The sequence below is a fragment of the Macaca mulatta genome, chromosome 12, assembly GCF_049350105.2.
Source record: "Macaca mulatta isolate MMU2019108-1 chromosome 12, T2T-MMU8v2.0, whole genome shotgun sequence".
In the NCBI taxonomy this organism is placed as follows: Eukaryota; Metazoa; Chordata; class Mammalia; order Primates; family Cercopithecidae; genus Macaca; species Macaca mulatta.
The window spans coordinates 77,987,396-78,001,198 of NC_133417.1; the positions used below are offsets into that span (position 1 = coordinate 77,987,396).

The following is a 13,803-nucleotide window of genomic DNA, read 5'->3' on the forward strand; positions in this document are numbered from 1 at the left end:
TCCTGCCTCAGTCTCCTGAGTAGCTGGGATTACAGGCACATACCACCATGCCTGGCTAATTTTTGCATTTTTAATAGAGACAGGGTTTCACCATGTTGGCCAGGCTGGTCTCGAACTCCTGACCTCAAGTGATCCACCTGTCTCGGCCTTCCGAAGTGCTGGGATTACAGGCGTGAGCCACTGTACCCGGCAAAAACAATTATTTTAATACAGTGAGATGAAAATGTTGGATTTGACTTGATATACCTTGTAAATAAATTTATATAGATGACTTTTTATTGAATTCTGGTATATTCATTCAGTGCAGAATACATTTGAAAAATTAGAACATAATTTTATCAAGTAGCAGTCTTCCCCAACATGCTCTATGTATAAATAACTAGCCACTCAGATTTTTCATTCTTCTGGTCATAAATTGATCCCCTTGGAAAAATGATTCTTAAAGGAGAGAAAACTCAAGGGGAAAAATATGTATATATGGTCTAACTTTCACGTATGTGGGAGTGGAAATCTCAACCAAGTTTTTCAGCTACATCCATGATGCTTTGCCAAGCTCACTGGAGTTAAACCTGTACTCATACACCCTAGATTACTAGTTTCTTTGGTATTCAGTTGGAACTTAATTTTTTATGGTTTCAATAAAACATTCAAGTAATGAATAGTTCCATTCACTATTAGTTCCATTCACATTCAAGTAATGGATAGTTCCATTCACAAATAGCCAGTTCCCACATGGCACGGTGTATCACAGAGTAGCAGTGATTCTGTGAAGAATGTGGCTAGTTGCCTCCTGTCAAGTGGTGACATCCTGGAGAAGTGTGCTTCTCAGAGGTCAGCCTTTTTCTGTGACCCTTAGGTCAGTGTCAGTTGTGACTGATCCTACCTCAGTTCATCCGTATTCCCTGGGCTTGTTCCGCAGCGTAAGGCTTAGATGGATTCATATTGATCTTATCCTGCTTCAGACCTCTACCTTTGTTTTGGAAAGAATTTCTCTCCTCCTCCTTCTTCCCTGACCCTGGAATTCAGAGGGACCCAGTACTGGAGGTCCCAAATACACTCTCCTCAGTCTTCCAAGAAGCCTAGGCAGCATTTCCACATCAGGATTTGCTTCAGAACCCGCTGGGGTACTTGTAAAAATTACACACCTTACGTCTTACATGACTTGGTTGAAATCTTTCCAGCTACAAAAGGTATAATGGAAGAATAACCAGAAACTATTTACTCACTATTCAACAAATGCGTTTTTAATGGAGAAGCTGCATAACTGTGTACCTGGCTGTGTAGTAGGTGCTAGGGTCCAGATGTAAACAGAACTGAGTTTTGACTTTAGGGAATTTATAGTCTGGTGGGAATTAAGTGGGAAACATCAATGGGTGAAGAAAGGTGCTGTGGCACAGAAGAGGGAGCATTTAACTGTGCTCGGGAGACTCAGAGAGGTGGTCAGGGATAGAAGTTCACTGGGCAGAGAAGAGTGTTTGAAGCAGAGACACTAGTCTGTGTAGAAGTGTGGAGATGTGAGAGGTCAGTGTATATTGGGAAATGCAGGCAGTTCTTCGTGTGTATGGGAAATGAGATGACATCAAGTCAAAGTGGCTATAAGTGGTAAATGAATAACACAAGAAACTTTCCTGGAATTAGAACACTTGAGTTACAGATTGAAAGAGTTCACTGAGTGTCCTACCAGTGAATGAAAAAGACTCATTCCTAAACATATCCAACTAAAATTCAGGATTCCTGGGATCAATAGAGGATCCTAAAAGCTTTCAGAGAGGAAAAAATAATATAAAAATGGTTAATAATCAGTAACATCCGACTGCTCAGTAGCCACATTAGAAACTAGGAGAAAATGAAGTAATACTTTCAAAATTATATGGAAAATTGTTTCCTACCTAGAATTGTATGCCCAACCAGGCTACCAATCAAGACATTTTAAGATACACAGATTCTCACAAAATTCTATTCTGTGTGCTCTATTCAGGTAGCTAATGAGAGATATGTGTTGTCAAAACAAGGGAACAGAACAAGAAAGGGAAGACAGAAAATCCAAAGACAAGGTTCTCACAGACGAAAAAGATGAAGGAAATTCTTAGGATGGTAGCCAACAGGAGTCCCAGTCCAAGTCAGGCCTAGAGAGCAACCATTCCAGCCAGACTGAATCAGGATGAAGGGTCAAGAAGGAGTGTCTCTAAAAAATATATAGAACCAAAGAGTAAAAAAAAAAAAAAGAGAGAAATTACTTGTCTTAATTTTATTGAGAGAAGTTTTGCAGCTTCTGGGAGAGATTAATGAGGTGGATGTGTTAGGAGTGTAAAAAGCTAAGCAAACAACAGTAAAAAAGCAAAAACAGGGCAACTAATAATTCTAAGAGAATCAAAAAGTTATACAAGAAAGGCAATGTAATTATTGAATCCTCCATGGCACTGCTGGGAATAATGTTTACTTTGTTGGGTTACTGTAAACACTATTAACCAAATGTTACAGTGTGGTTGGAAGCTGGGAGGTTTGGGCAAGTGTGCCATGTTTGTATGCATGGAGGTAGAGGGTGATATATGAGAACTAAATTCTTGTCTTCCACAGGAGAGGTTAATAGATAATATCTGAAATGGAAAATCAAGAAATAGTAATGTAAGCACATTCTTTAGAAATACAGAGTTCAGTGCCAGAAGAAAATGCTAAAGGAGTTGAAATTAGTTGTGTCTAGAGAGTGGGAATTGGGTATGGGGAATGGGGAAGCAAGAAGCTTCTATTTCTTATGATAAGTTTTGTAGTTCAATTTCATTGTAATGCTTTTATAAAAATAATTAACAAAAATGTAAACCTAGTGTCTGTAATGCTTGCAAATGGTGTTTGACATTTGGTTGAGCAAACTTTTTAGCTTGCATACTCTATATACTTACCTTGGCAACATCCCCAAATTTTATCCAAATTTTGTTCTTTTCCATGTTTAACTAAATAGGAATTACAAAATGTTGGTAATGTAAACTATTGATTCATATATGTTTATAGACTATATTTGGATACTGTGATCTTTCCTTCACTCATATTTTTATGTGGAGTGTATCTTCTAAACTTTAGAGGATGAACAAATAACCTTTCCTCTTTCTCGCCTTCTCCCCAAAGTAGAGTAGCGTTTGACTTCGTGTGAGAAATGAGCATTCTTCAGTGACCTGATTTTCCTGAAATGGGATGGCTAGCCAGCTGCGTGCTAAGATCCTTGAGCTGCCTGTGCACTTTACTCAGCAGAGTCCCAGGCTTTTTATGGAGAAATGTTGCCAGTTTATATGGATACAAACCAACCCCTTCTACCTTTTTATTTTGAAAAAAAAAAAAAAAAACCTCAACAGAAGAATGGAAAGAGTAGTAAAATGCCCAGATACTTGTCACCTAGATGGGCTAGTTCTTAACATTTTGGCACACTTGCTTTCTCTCTCCCTCTCTCTATTCCCATGTACTTTTTTGGGTGTGTGTGTCGGAGAACAGGGATGAGGACTGAACCATTTTAAAGTAAATTATAGACATCATACTTTAAAATGTCTACATGCATTTCCCAAGCAATACATCCAAGGACATCCATCTATAAAACAAAAATACCATTATTTGCCATGGATGAATTAATATCATCTAATGTATAGTTAATATTTAGATTTCCCTAATATCCTAATAATATTTTCTATAGTTTTTTAATTCAGAATCCAGTGATCATAAATTATATTTAGTCATTGTGTTTCTTTCTTTCTTTTTTTTTTTTTTTTTTGAGATGGAGTTTTGCTCTTTGCCTAGGCTGGAGTGCAGTGGCACCATCTCAGCTCACTGCAACCTCCGCCTCCTGGGTTCAGGCAATTCTTGTGTCTCAGCCTCCCAAGTAGCTGGAATTACAGGTGCCTGCCACCACACCTGGCTAAGAGACAGGGATTTGCCATGTTGGCCAGGCTGGTCTCGAACTCCTGACCTCAACTGATCCACCTGCCTTGGCCTCCCAAAGTACTGGGATTACAGATATGAGCCACCACACCCAGCCTAGTCATTGTGTTTCTTTAAGTTTTCCTTATGCTAGAAGTTTCTCTGCAAAACAAAACAGAAAACAAAAAAACCTTTCATGACATTCACAATTATGAGGAGCCTAGACCAGATGTTTTGTAGAATGTCCTAGAAATATAGATTTGTCTTTTTGCTCCCTCATAAGGTTCTGGTGTATGCTTTTTGCAAGAATACGTGCACCAACTTTTTTATCCACCATTTTTAAAGTTTTTATGTAGGTTCAAAATTTTAGCCCAATTTTAGTTCAGTTTTTGTGTTTGTAAGTCTCATTAATCTATGGTTTGGCATAGGGTGTTAAGAATGGCCACTTACCTGGAGAATAGTAAAACTCTTTAGACCGTAGGAAAGATCACTAGAATAATCTCTGGGAGGGGTAATACGTTTCTCTGGAAACAAGCATAATATTTTTTAACGTCCTTGGCAGTATTCTTTGGATGACTTAATATATTGTAATCAAGGGCAAATTTTTCTACTCTTTAAGTTTTGTTACAATATACAGTCCAGGGAGCCACTTCTGGCAAACACTTGACCAGCTTTTCTGTTATCCCTAAGTTGAAAGTTTGTTTTTGGAGTCTAAACATTGATTGTGTGTTCGGTTTGCAACCCTTTGGCTGTCCGTGTACCAGGATGCTCAGCGGCTTAGGCTGTGTATATTTTGTGTGAAGTGAGCGCAGCGTGGAGAGGTGGCATGCCTTAGATGCCAGGGGAGCTATGCAAGCTTGCTGTGGAAAGCATGCTTCCCGCCTGTCAGGGCTTCCTGATAGGAGACCTGGTGACACAGTAGCCTTTCGGCAGAGCTCCTCGGGATGGGTAGTGCTGCTACAGGTTTTGTCAGGGGGAAATCTGAGCCATTTCTCCGTGGACAGCTGGGTTTCAAAGTCTGGGCAGGTTATTGTTGAATTTTGCGTGGGCTGCCAGGGTGAGTGTTTTCATTTCGATTTGTTTATAATCTTGCTTTTCTTCTTCCTAAGTCACCATGACTTTCTGGAAGTTTCACAGGACTCATTCGTGATATATTATCTAAAGTAGGATTCAGAGGATTTAGCCTAATATATTTGTAATTCAGCTTTTCTTTTTCTCTCTTTCTGCAGATTTTGTGGAAGTATAATACTTTGTCATTATGAGATGTCGTCTCTCGGTGCCTCCTTTGTGCAAATTAAATTTGATGACTTGCAGTTTTTTGAAAACTGCGGTGGAGGAAGTTTCGGGAGTGTTTATCGAGCCAAATGGATATCACAGGACAAGGAGGTGGCTGTAAAGAAGCTCCTCAAAATAGAGAAAGAGGTAAGGTCTTTTCCAGCTGACAGAAACAGTCACGATACCACTTATGTAAACTTTCTCAACCTCGAGTTAGAGGGTCACAGGGTTGCAACGGATCTTGCAAGGCCTTTGGGGCTGATCCATGAGGCCGTTCCCAATTTCCATTCTGGGAGCCCCATAAATAGAAATTATTGCAGCGTGTGCTTTAGGGTTGAGTTCTACTAGGGGTCAGCTGAAGTAAGAGGATTTCTTTCCAGGGCGTGAAAGACCGAATGTTCTCTGAGCTCTCCTGGAGGCAGAGGTGAGATTTCAGACCTTCCCAGGGTTCAAACGTTTCTCTTCCCTAGGGCAGCCAAGAGGGGTCGGTAAAGAGTAATGTGTAAAGTTTTTATACCCTTTCCATTTTCTCTGCTTGAACTTCTGGTCATCAGCAATTGTCTTTTAAAAGATAAAAGGCATATTTTTTTTTAACTGAAATATGCAGTACCTGTTTCTTGGATTTCACCTCTACTTAAGGCTAACAGTGATGGGCTTTGTATTATATAGAAGTAATAGGTGCCAGACAGAGAGCTGCCCTGCTAGTAAAATCAGAAAAGGGTCTTGGCTTTCGGAGCCTGGGATTTATGCTGGTCCTAGATGAGCTCAGAGCTCTTAGAACTTTCATCCTTATCAGGAATGAGATATAACATGGTTGTCACATTCAGTTTGGTACCATGAGAATAAAACTAATTGCAGAGCTGACCTGCAGGGACTCAGCAGCATTGATAACTTCAGTAGCGACCCTCTGGAGCTGGTTTTGGTCATTTCTATTTATGTCCTGTTTTGGCTAATTATTGTTCAATATCTTTTTAAAGTGAACTTTCCCATAAATATCCTTTAATCTCCCTGAATGATTTCATTTTTTTCGTTAATTGCTGCCAGTGAACCATAGCAATTGATTAGAGAAGGAAACCCAAATGGTAGCACTTTGTGGGTTTCCTCCCAGCAGTGCTATGTAATTGTGTGATCACCAGCTGTGTTTCCAATTGTTGAAGTCAGGTTAGAAGGACTGAGATATCTCTACCTTGGTGTATCTATAGGTTTTTGGAAGGTATTAAGAAATGAGAGCTTTTAAAGCCCATCCGTACACAAAACAGAAGGGTACTGGATATAAGAAAGTCACTTTCCCTTGCCCCCATTTCTCAATCAGCAAAAATTTTTTATAGTAGCCAAGTACGAAATCCATGTCTTACCTTTCACTGAATCTAGCCCTTTTAGCTGATCAATTCATTAAGTCCTTTATAGGAAGCATTATTGTCCCCATTTTATAGATTGGGAAATAGAGCTTTATAGATTGCGTTTTATAGATCGTGAAATGTATTAAGCTGCCCCAGGAGGGGCAAATGAAATCCAGGAGGCTAGAACCCTATTCTTTAGTTTCTAACTTTGAAACCTCTAATTGACCAGGTATGAAGAGAAAACTAAACCTGCTCCATCCATTTATAGTCAGTTATTTATATATATGCTAATATTTTAAGCTTTAGATTATACAACTTTAGTGAAAGGAACATGTTCTTATATGATTGTTCGGTGTGAGAAAGATTTTATGAGACATGAAACAGATTTTGATAGGAAAATATTAATTGTAACCCATTTACTCCACTCCCCCCTACCCAAGTATACCTACATAATACCTTTTCTTCTATTCTTGGGAGAGCCAGGAAAATGACATAGGAAAGTACAGGAGTGAAAGCAGGAATTGGAAACTGCCAAATCCTGCTTTTGTGCAGGTATTTAACATGAATGTAGATAATTCAGAAATTCAGTTGATTCCAGTAAACTGTAAGAGCATAACTCATACACCTTTAAGTAGGAAAAACAAAACCTCCACTTTTGCTTTGGGGCTTAGTCAGTGATTATGAGTGATAAAGAGACACAGTAAATTATGGCAAAGGATCCCCATTTGTACTAAAACAACATGAGTTTAAGACGTAAAAAGTTATGGCGAGGAGTTGACAGTTACTAACAAGGAAATATACATTTCTTATGTAAATAATTTTATACTTTATGAAATGTGTGTTGGCTTCTGGCTAGGTGTTTTCTAAGTGATAAGATAAAGGTAATAAGCCCTGGATTTTTTCCAAATTTATAGATCCAGTTCCACGTCACTTGGTTGTTTTTTGCCAATGAGTTTTAGAGACAATGGAACACTTAATAAAATGTTTGCTGCTCTTTTCATGTGACTCTTTAAGAATTACTTAATATTAGACTAAATATATGTTCTATAAACTTAGCAAAATGTGGAGAAAATATATACCAAACTCTAACTTTGTTTATGTGAGTGGAGAAAGGAAGACTGTTTACTTTCACTTTATTTGCAGACCTCTAGTGTGATGAGTATGTACTACTTTTCTCTGTTTTAGTGGTTATAATATTACTTTATTTAAAAACAAAAAAGAAAGACTGTATTTACTTAAAATCTCTGTCGCTCTTTAAAACATTTTTTAAAAAAATTTTTAAATCTAGAGAACAATTAAAAGAATACTACCATGAACTCTAGTACATTATATTCTTCCCCTAGACTCACCATTTAGTAACGTTTTACATTTGCTTTTTCTCTATTTATTATTGATTTACATGTATTCATATATAGTATGATTTTTGCTGAACCATGAGAGTACATTATAGATGCCATGTACCTTTATCCCTAAATACTTCAGCATCTCCCAAAACACAACCACAGTACAATTAACAAATTCAAAAAATTTAACAATGATAACAGTAATGTTATTTGTTATACAGTCTATATTCACATTTTGCCAACTTTTGCAATGCGAGCTTTTGATGGCAATTTTTCCAACCCAGGATCCAATCCAGGATCATATATTGCATGTCATCAACATGTCTGTTTAGCCTGGCTTAATCCAGAACCGTTTCTCTGCCTTTCTCTGTCTTTTAAGATGTAGACATTTTGGAAGAGTATAGGACAATTGTTTTGTAGAATGTCTCTCATTTGGGGGGGTGATTTCCTCCTCCAGCCCCCAGCCTAGTCAGAGTTTATGTAGTTTTGGGAGGAAAACTACATAGGTCATGTGTCCTTGGTGTGTCTTAATGGGTGTCTTGTGATGTTGGTTAGTCTCATTATTGGTGATGTTAGTTTTGAATCCTTAGTTAAGAGGGGTTTACCCAATTTCTCCACAGTAAAAGAAAGTACCTATTTTTCCTTTGTAATTAATAATTAAGCTATTGGTAGATACTTTGAAGCTAAGTAAACATCTTTCCTCAGCAAACATTTACTAATGATTTTAGCATCCATTGATGATTCTTGTTTGGATCAAATAGTATTATGATGGTTTACTGTGCAGAAAGTAAAAAGTTCTAGCATAAGTGAGTTTGCCCTTCTTTTTTCCTTTCATCCTTTATTCATCCATCCATTTGTGTAGTTATTGTTTGATTGTATACTTAAAGACTTTTTGGAATTCAGAATGTTATAATCCATTAGTGTTATTCATTTTCATGCTTAACTTATCCCAAATTTCGCAAATAAGAGCTCTTTCCAGCTGACTCTTGTGTCCTTTTGACATGTCACCAACATTTTTTGATGATTTTCTTACTTCAGGCACAAAAAGATGTACTAGGGTCATTTACTTCCTGTCTCATTCCTGGAGTCAGCCATGTTTTCAAGAAGCCCTGAGTCAATAGACCTGATTTTGGAGTATATTATTTAGGAGCCAAGATTTGGGTACTAGGATTGTTTACTTTAGACTTTTTTAAAAAGAACATTGTCTTTTTGGCAGAAATTATAGAGAAATTTTATTTATGAAAGCATTTAATTTGAAATGTAAACTCATGGGTCTGGTTAGCTAGCATCTGTGATACACTGCTATTAGGAATGTAAATTGGTAAACCTTTCTGGAGAAGAGTTTAGCAAAATGTATCAAGAATCTTAAAATGTTTACTTCTTTGGGCCAGGAATCTTACTCTGGGACTTTATCCTAAGGAAATAATCAGAGATGTGCAGAAAGATGGGTATAATTATAGGATTCTTCTCAGATGTATAACAAGGAAGAATTGGAAGTTACAAAGTATGTTGCAGCATGTAATTGATTTCTCTTCCATTTGGAAGAACATTTAGAAAGCAAGGAAAATGCTCATTGTATAGTGCTAAGTGGTGAAAGGAAGTTACAAAACATTATATACAATATGATCCCAGGTGTAGGTTTTATGTCTGTATAGTGCTTTTATTTTTCCTATACTGTACTTTGTTTTTCATATTTTCCTATGATGATTTTACATTTCCCTGCAGCATTTTATCGTGAAAAATTTCAAACATAAAGGTGAAAAAGTTTTGTAAATATTTGCATACCTACCATCTAGTGCCTATCATTAATATAAATACTTGCTTTATAAGATGTGTATGCAGCTGTCTAACCTTCCATTTATTAATTCATTTTTGATATATTTCAAATAAGTTGCAGGCATCAATATGCTCCTTCTTAAACACTTCATTGTGTATATTTTTACTAGAGTTCAGTATGTGTTTGCAGTTTTGTTTTCTTCTGGGGTAGAATTTACCTCAAGTTTTGAGAAATGTAAATACCACATGACCCACTTATTTACTTTTGTAATCAGAAAAATTCAATTTAAAGACATATAACTGTGACAATCTATATCACTTTCAATCTATATCACTTTCTCTCTTTTTTTTTTTTTTTTTTTTTTGACATGGGGTCTTGCTCTGTTGCCCAGGCTGGAGTACAGTGGTACGATCTCTGCTCACTGCAGCCTTTGCCTCCCGGGTTCAAGCGATTCTCCTGCCTCAGCCTCCCGAGTAGCTGGGACTACAGGCACTTGCTACCATGCCTCGGTAATTTTTTGTAGTTTTAGTAGAAACAGGATTTCACCGTGTTAACCAGGATGGTCTCGATCTCCTGACCTCGTGATCCGCCCACCTCGGCCTCCCAAAGTGCTGGGATTACAGGCGTGAGCCACCACGCCTGGCCAATCTAGTGAATTGAGTTTTGTAAACCTCTTTAGCATATCACACAACACTAATTTTCCACTCTCAATATGCAGCTGTAAAGTGTTTAATGTTTACTTTCATATTGCTTTTCCATAGCAGTGCAAGACCTCAGTTTAGCTTGTTTACATTATTTGCAGATTTACTTACAGTGTACTATTTATTTCTGTTTTTAAAAGTGTTTGCAATAGGAGAAAATCATATGATCTTAAGCATATACACCAAAGGTAAGAAAGGAAGCCACTGTTGTATCTTTTTGATGAATTCCAGATGAGCTGGGATCAAATTGAACTGCTTAGGCAGAAATTTGAGGGACGAGTAGAAGTGGCACTGAAAGACATTGTGACCGCAATGTCCTATTTACATCTACTGCCCAGAGGAGAACACTCCAACATGACAGAGTTCATCAGCTTGAATGTTAACTTTTGAAAACAATTAATTGGCCTGGCGCAGTGGCTCATGCCTGTAATCCCAACAATTTGGGAGGCCGAGGCGGGTGGATCACGAGGTCAAGAGATCGAAACCCCGTCTCTACTGAAAATACAAAAATTAGCCAGGCCTGGTGGTGGGCGCCTGTAGTCCCAGCTACTCAGGAGGCTGAGGCAGGAGAATTGCTTGAACCCAGGAAGCGGAGGTTGTAGTGAGCTGAGATGGCGCCAGTGCACTCCAGCCTGGGTGACAGAGTGAGACTCCGTCTCAAAAACAAAACAAAAACAAAAAAACATAATTAATCACAGCAACTTAATTGTGCTCTTGTGGTATATTTGATAATACATTGAACAAGATATGTCTGTACATAGTATTTTTTTTCTGTCTGGAAAAGATGGGAACCTGACAGCCTTTATGTTAACTTGCAATCTGTTGATATTCAATTGATATTAGGAAACCACATTTAAGTATGAGATACGAAAGAAACACAATTCCTTTTTATTTTCTCAAAAGAATCAAAAGGAAATAGAATCCTTAAGAGGTAATATACAAGGCCTTTTCTTCATCTGTCTTGGCTTTTGTAAGACACCATTACCCTTATTTTAAAAGTAAAAGCATCCTACCAAATTTCACTGCTTTAGAAATGTTGGAAGCCAGATAAATTCAAGTTTCAAATGTATTCCACATTATAAATATTTATAGATAAGGAGAGAAGATCAGTGTGTCAAACTGGTTATAATAACAGGAACTATCAATAATTTTTATATAAAGGGAAAAATATCTGTTTGAAATAGGAAATGTAATGTTGAAATTGACAGAGAACCAAGAGCAAAAAATAAAAAGCTTTTATTATACTCAGTTAATGTGGGATTGTTTAGTGATTTATGGAAGGCTAAATGTTATCACTTTATTAGCTCATGGGAAGGAGATGCTTCTTTTCTATGCAGTTCTATTGCTTTTTATTAATAAATTCTTTACATTTGTTTTAATTGTAAGTGCTATTTTAAATATTTCCCCCTGCCCCAAACACAGTAATAAGAATAATGCCACATTTACTTTCCTTGTAAATCCTCTCAATATTTAAGTGTATTGATGGGACCAATGCAAATAAAAATTAAGTATCTTAGATATTTGACAACTGCTATTGAGTTCTGGCATAGTTTCTGTAATAACTTGTCCAAAGTGGTGCTCAAGAGTGGCCACTGGTATTTTTAAGCATGGAGAGAGCTTTCTTAACTATACCAGAGCTAATGTTTTAAGTTGGTACAAGTTGAGCATCCCTAATCTGAAAATCTGAAATTCAAAAGGCTCCAAAATCTCAAACTTTTTGAGAGTAGATGTGACACCACAAGTGGAAAATTTCACACCTGACCTCACGTGACAGGTCACAGTCAAAACTTTGTTTCATGCCCAGCATTATTTAAAGTATTGTATGAAATTACCTCCAGGTATAAGACATAGATGAAACATAAATGATTTCATGTTTAGCCTTGGGTCCCATCCCCAAGATACCTCATTGTATATATGCAAATATTCCAAAATCTGATAAAATCCAAATACTTCTGGTCCCAGGCATTTTGGGAAAGAGATACTCAACCTGTACTTTCAAATGTACCCATTTATGGCTGAAGAATATTTGTTATAGCATCTCCACATGCCTAGTCTCTTCCCCTTCACTCAGGAGTTCCTTTGTGAGTTATTAAAATAAATAATCTCATATAAAATTTTTCTCTCCACAGTTAGAATTTACTCATTCTGGATTTTATCCTTTTAGGTCAGTGGTTCTCCAAGTGTGGTCCCTGGACCAGCAGCATTAAGCATCACCTGGGAAATTGTTAGAAATACAAATTCTTGGGCCTCACCCCATGCCAAATGAGTCAGAAACTGGGAGGTAGCGCCCAGCAATCTGTGTTTTAACCAGCTTTCTAGTTGTTTCTGATGTCCACTAGAGTTTGAGAACCACTACTTATATTGTACCTAGTCAATCATATGCTAAATATAGACAGTATAACTTCAGTTTGGAATTTTGGGTACCTTGTCAAAAAGTGGCGGAGAGGTTTTCACTCTTAGAGGCCTTTAGGCTCTTAACTTCACCCATGTAGATGACCACCTATGCACATAATGAACCAAAGGCTGACTTAGGAATGGCAAATGTACATGAAACCTCAGGCAAATACTGTCAAATTCCAACCCCTTCTCACACTGGTACTAATCTGACTTTCCAGCCTTTTTTGCCTTCCCTCCCTCCCTCCTTCCTTCCTTCTGTTGTTTTTTGTTTGTTTGTTTTTGTTTTTTGTGTTTTTTGTTTTTTTTGAGACAGGGTCTCCCTCTGTCCCCCAGGCTGGAGTATAGTGAGCTCACTCTAGCCTCGAACTCCTGGGCTCAAGCCATCCTCCCAGCTCAGTCTCCCAAGTGGCTGAGATTACAGGTGCAAGCCCTCTCACTCAGCTGTTTCATTTTGTCTTTTTAAATTTTCTGACACGATCTCTCCACTCCTGTCCAACTGTTCTTCTGTATTACTTTTTAAATTTCTATAGCCTTGTTCACATTCTTTCCTTTACTTGTAATACCTTTGTCTTCCCTGTCTGGGCAGATCCTACCCATTCTTCAGCTATAATTATTTCCTTCTCTATGAAGCATTCTCAGTCATACAAGCATATTTTCTTTTTCTCTTCTGAATTTATACCACGTAATACCCATAGTACTAATTTGACCGATGGTTAAAACTGCCTGTGACTCTGCATTCCAGTGAGAAATTGTCACTGAATTTTTCGTGTGAACATGCTATGTCTTCTCATCTGAAAAGCAGGGCTAATAATAGTACCCACATCATAGACTTATCGAGAGGACTGAGTGAGATCGTGCATGTGAAATGTATGTAGAAGAGTGCTTGACTCATAGGAAGACTTGGATAACTGTTAACTATCACTTGCATCTTCACAACTGTACCCCACAGTCAGAACAGCAGCTAGATGTCATCTTTTGTGAAAATGTTAATTAGTTGATATCTAGGCCTCATGCTGAGAAGGGATCAGATGCCACAAATACAGTTAGCAGCAAAGACAATCTGGCAAGGC

General features: G+C 37.7%; 1 protein-coding gene across 5 annotated transcripts in view; it reads left to right on the forward strand.

Moving 5' to 3' along the window:
* Positions 1-13,803, forward strand: part of MAP3K20 (mitogen-activated protein kinase kinase kinase 20) — a 194,255-nt gene that overhangs the window by 10,759 nt on the left and 169,693 nt on the right. For 2 of the 5 annotated variants that reach the window (XM_015110384.3, XM_077957211.1), the window contains exons 1-2: positions 4,614-4,957; positions 5,130-5,322. In XM_015110384.3, the coding sequence (XP_014965870.2) occupies positions 5,164-5,322 (159 nt within the window). In that variant the 5' untranslated portion in view covers positions 4,614-4,957; positions 5,130-5,163. Of the gene's footprint in view, positions 1-4,613; positions 4,958-5,129; positions 5,323-5,395; positions 5,600-13,803 lie in introns of those variants that run through there. The other 3 variants (XM_001086798.5, XM_077957210.1, XM_015110385.3) reach the window with 2 other exon arrangements.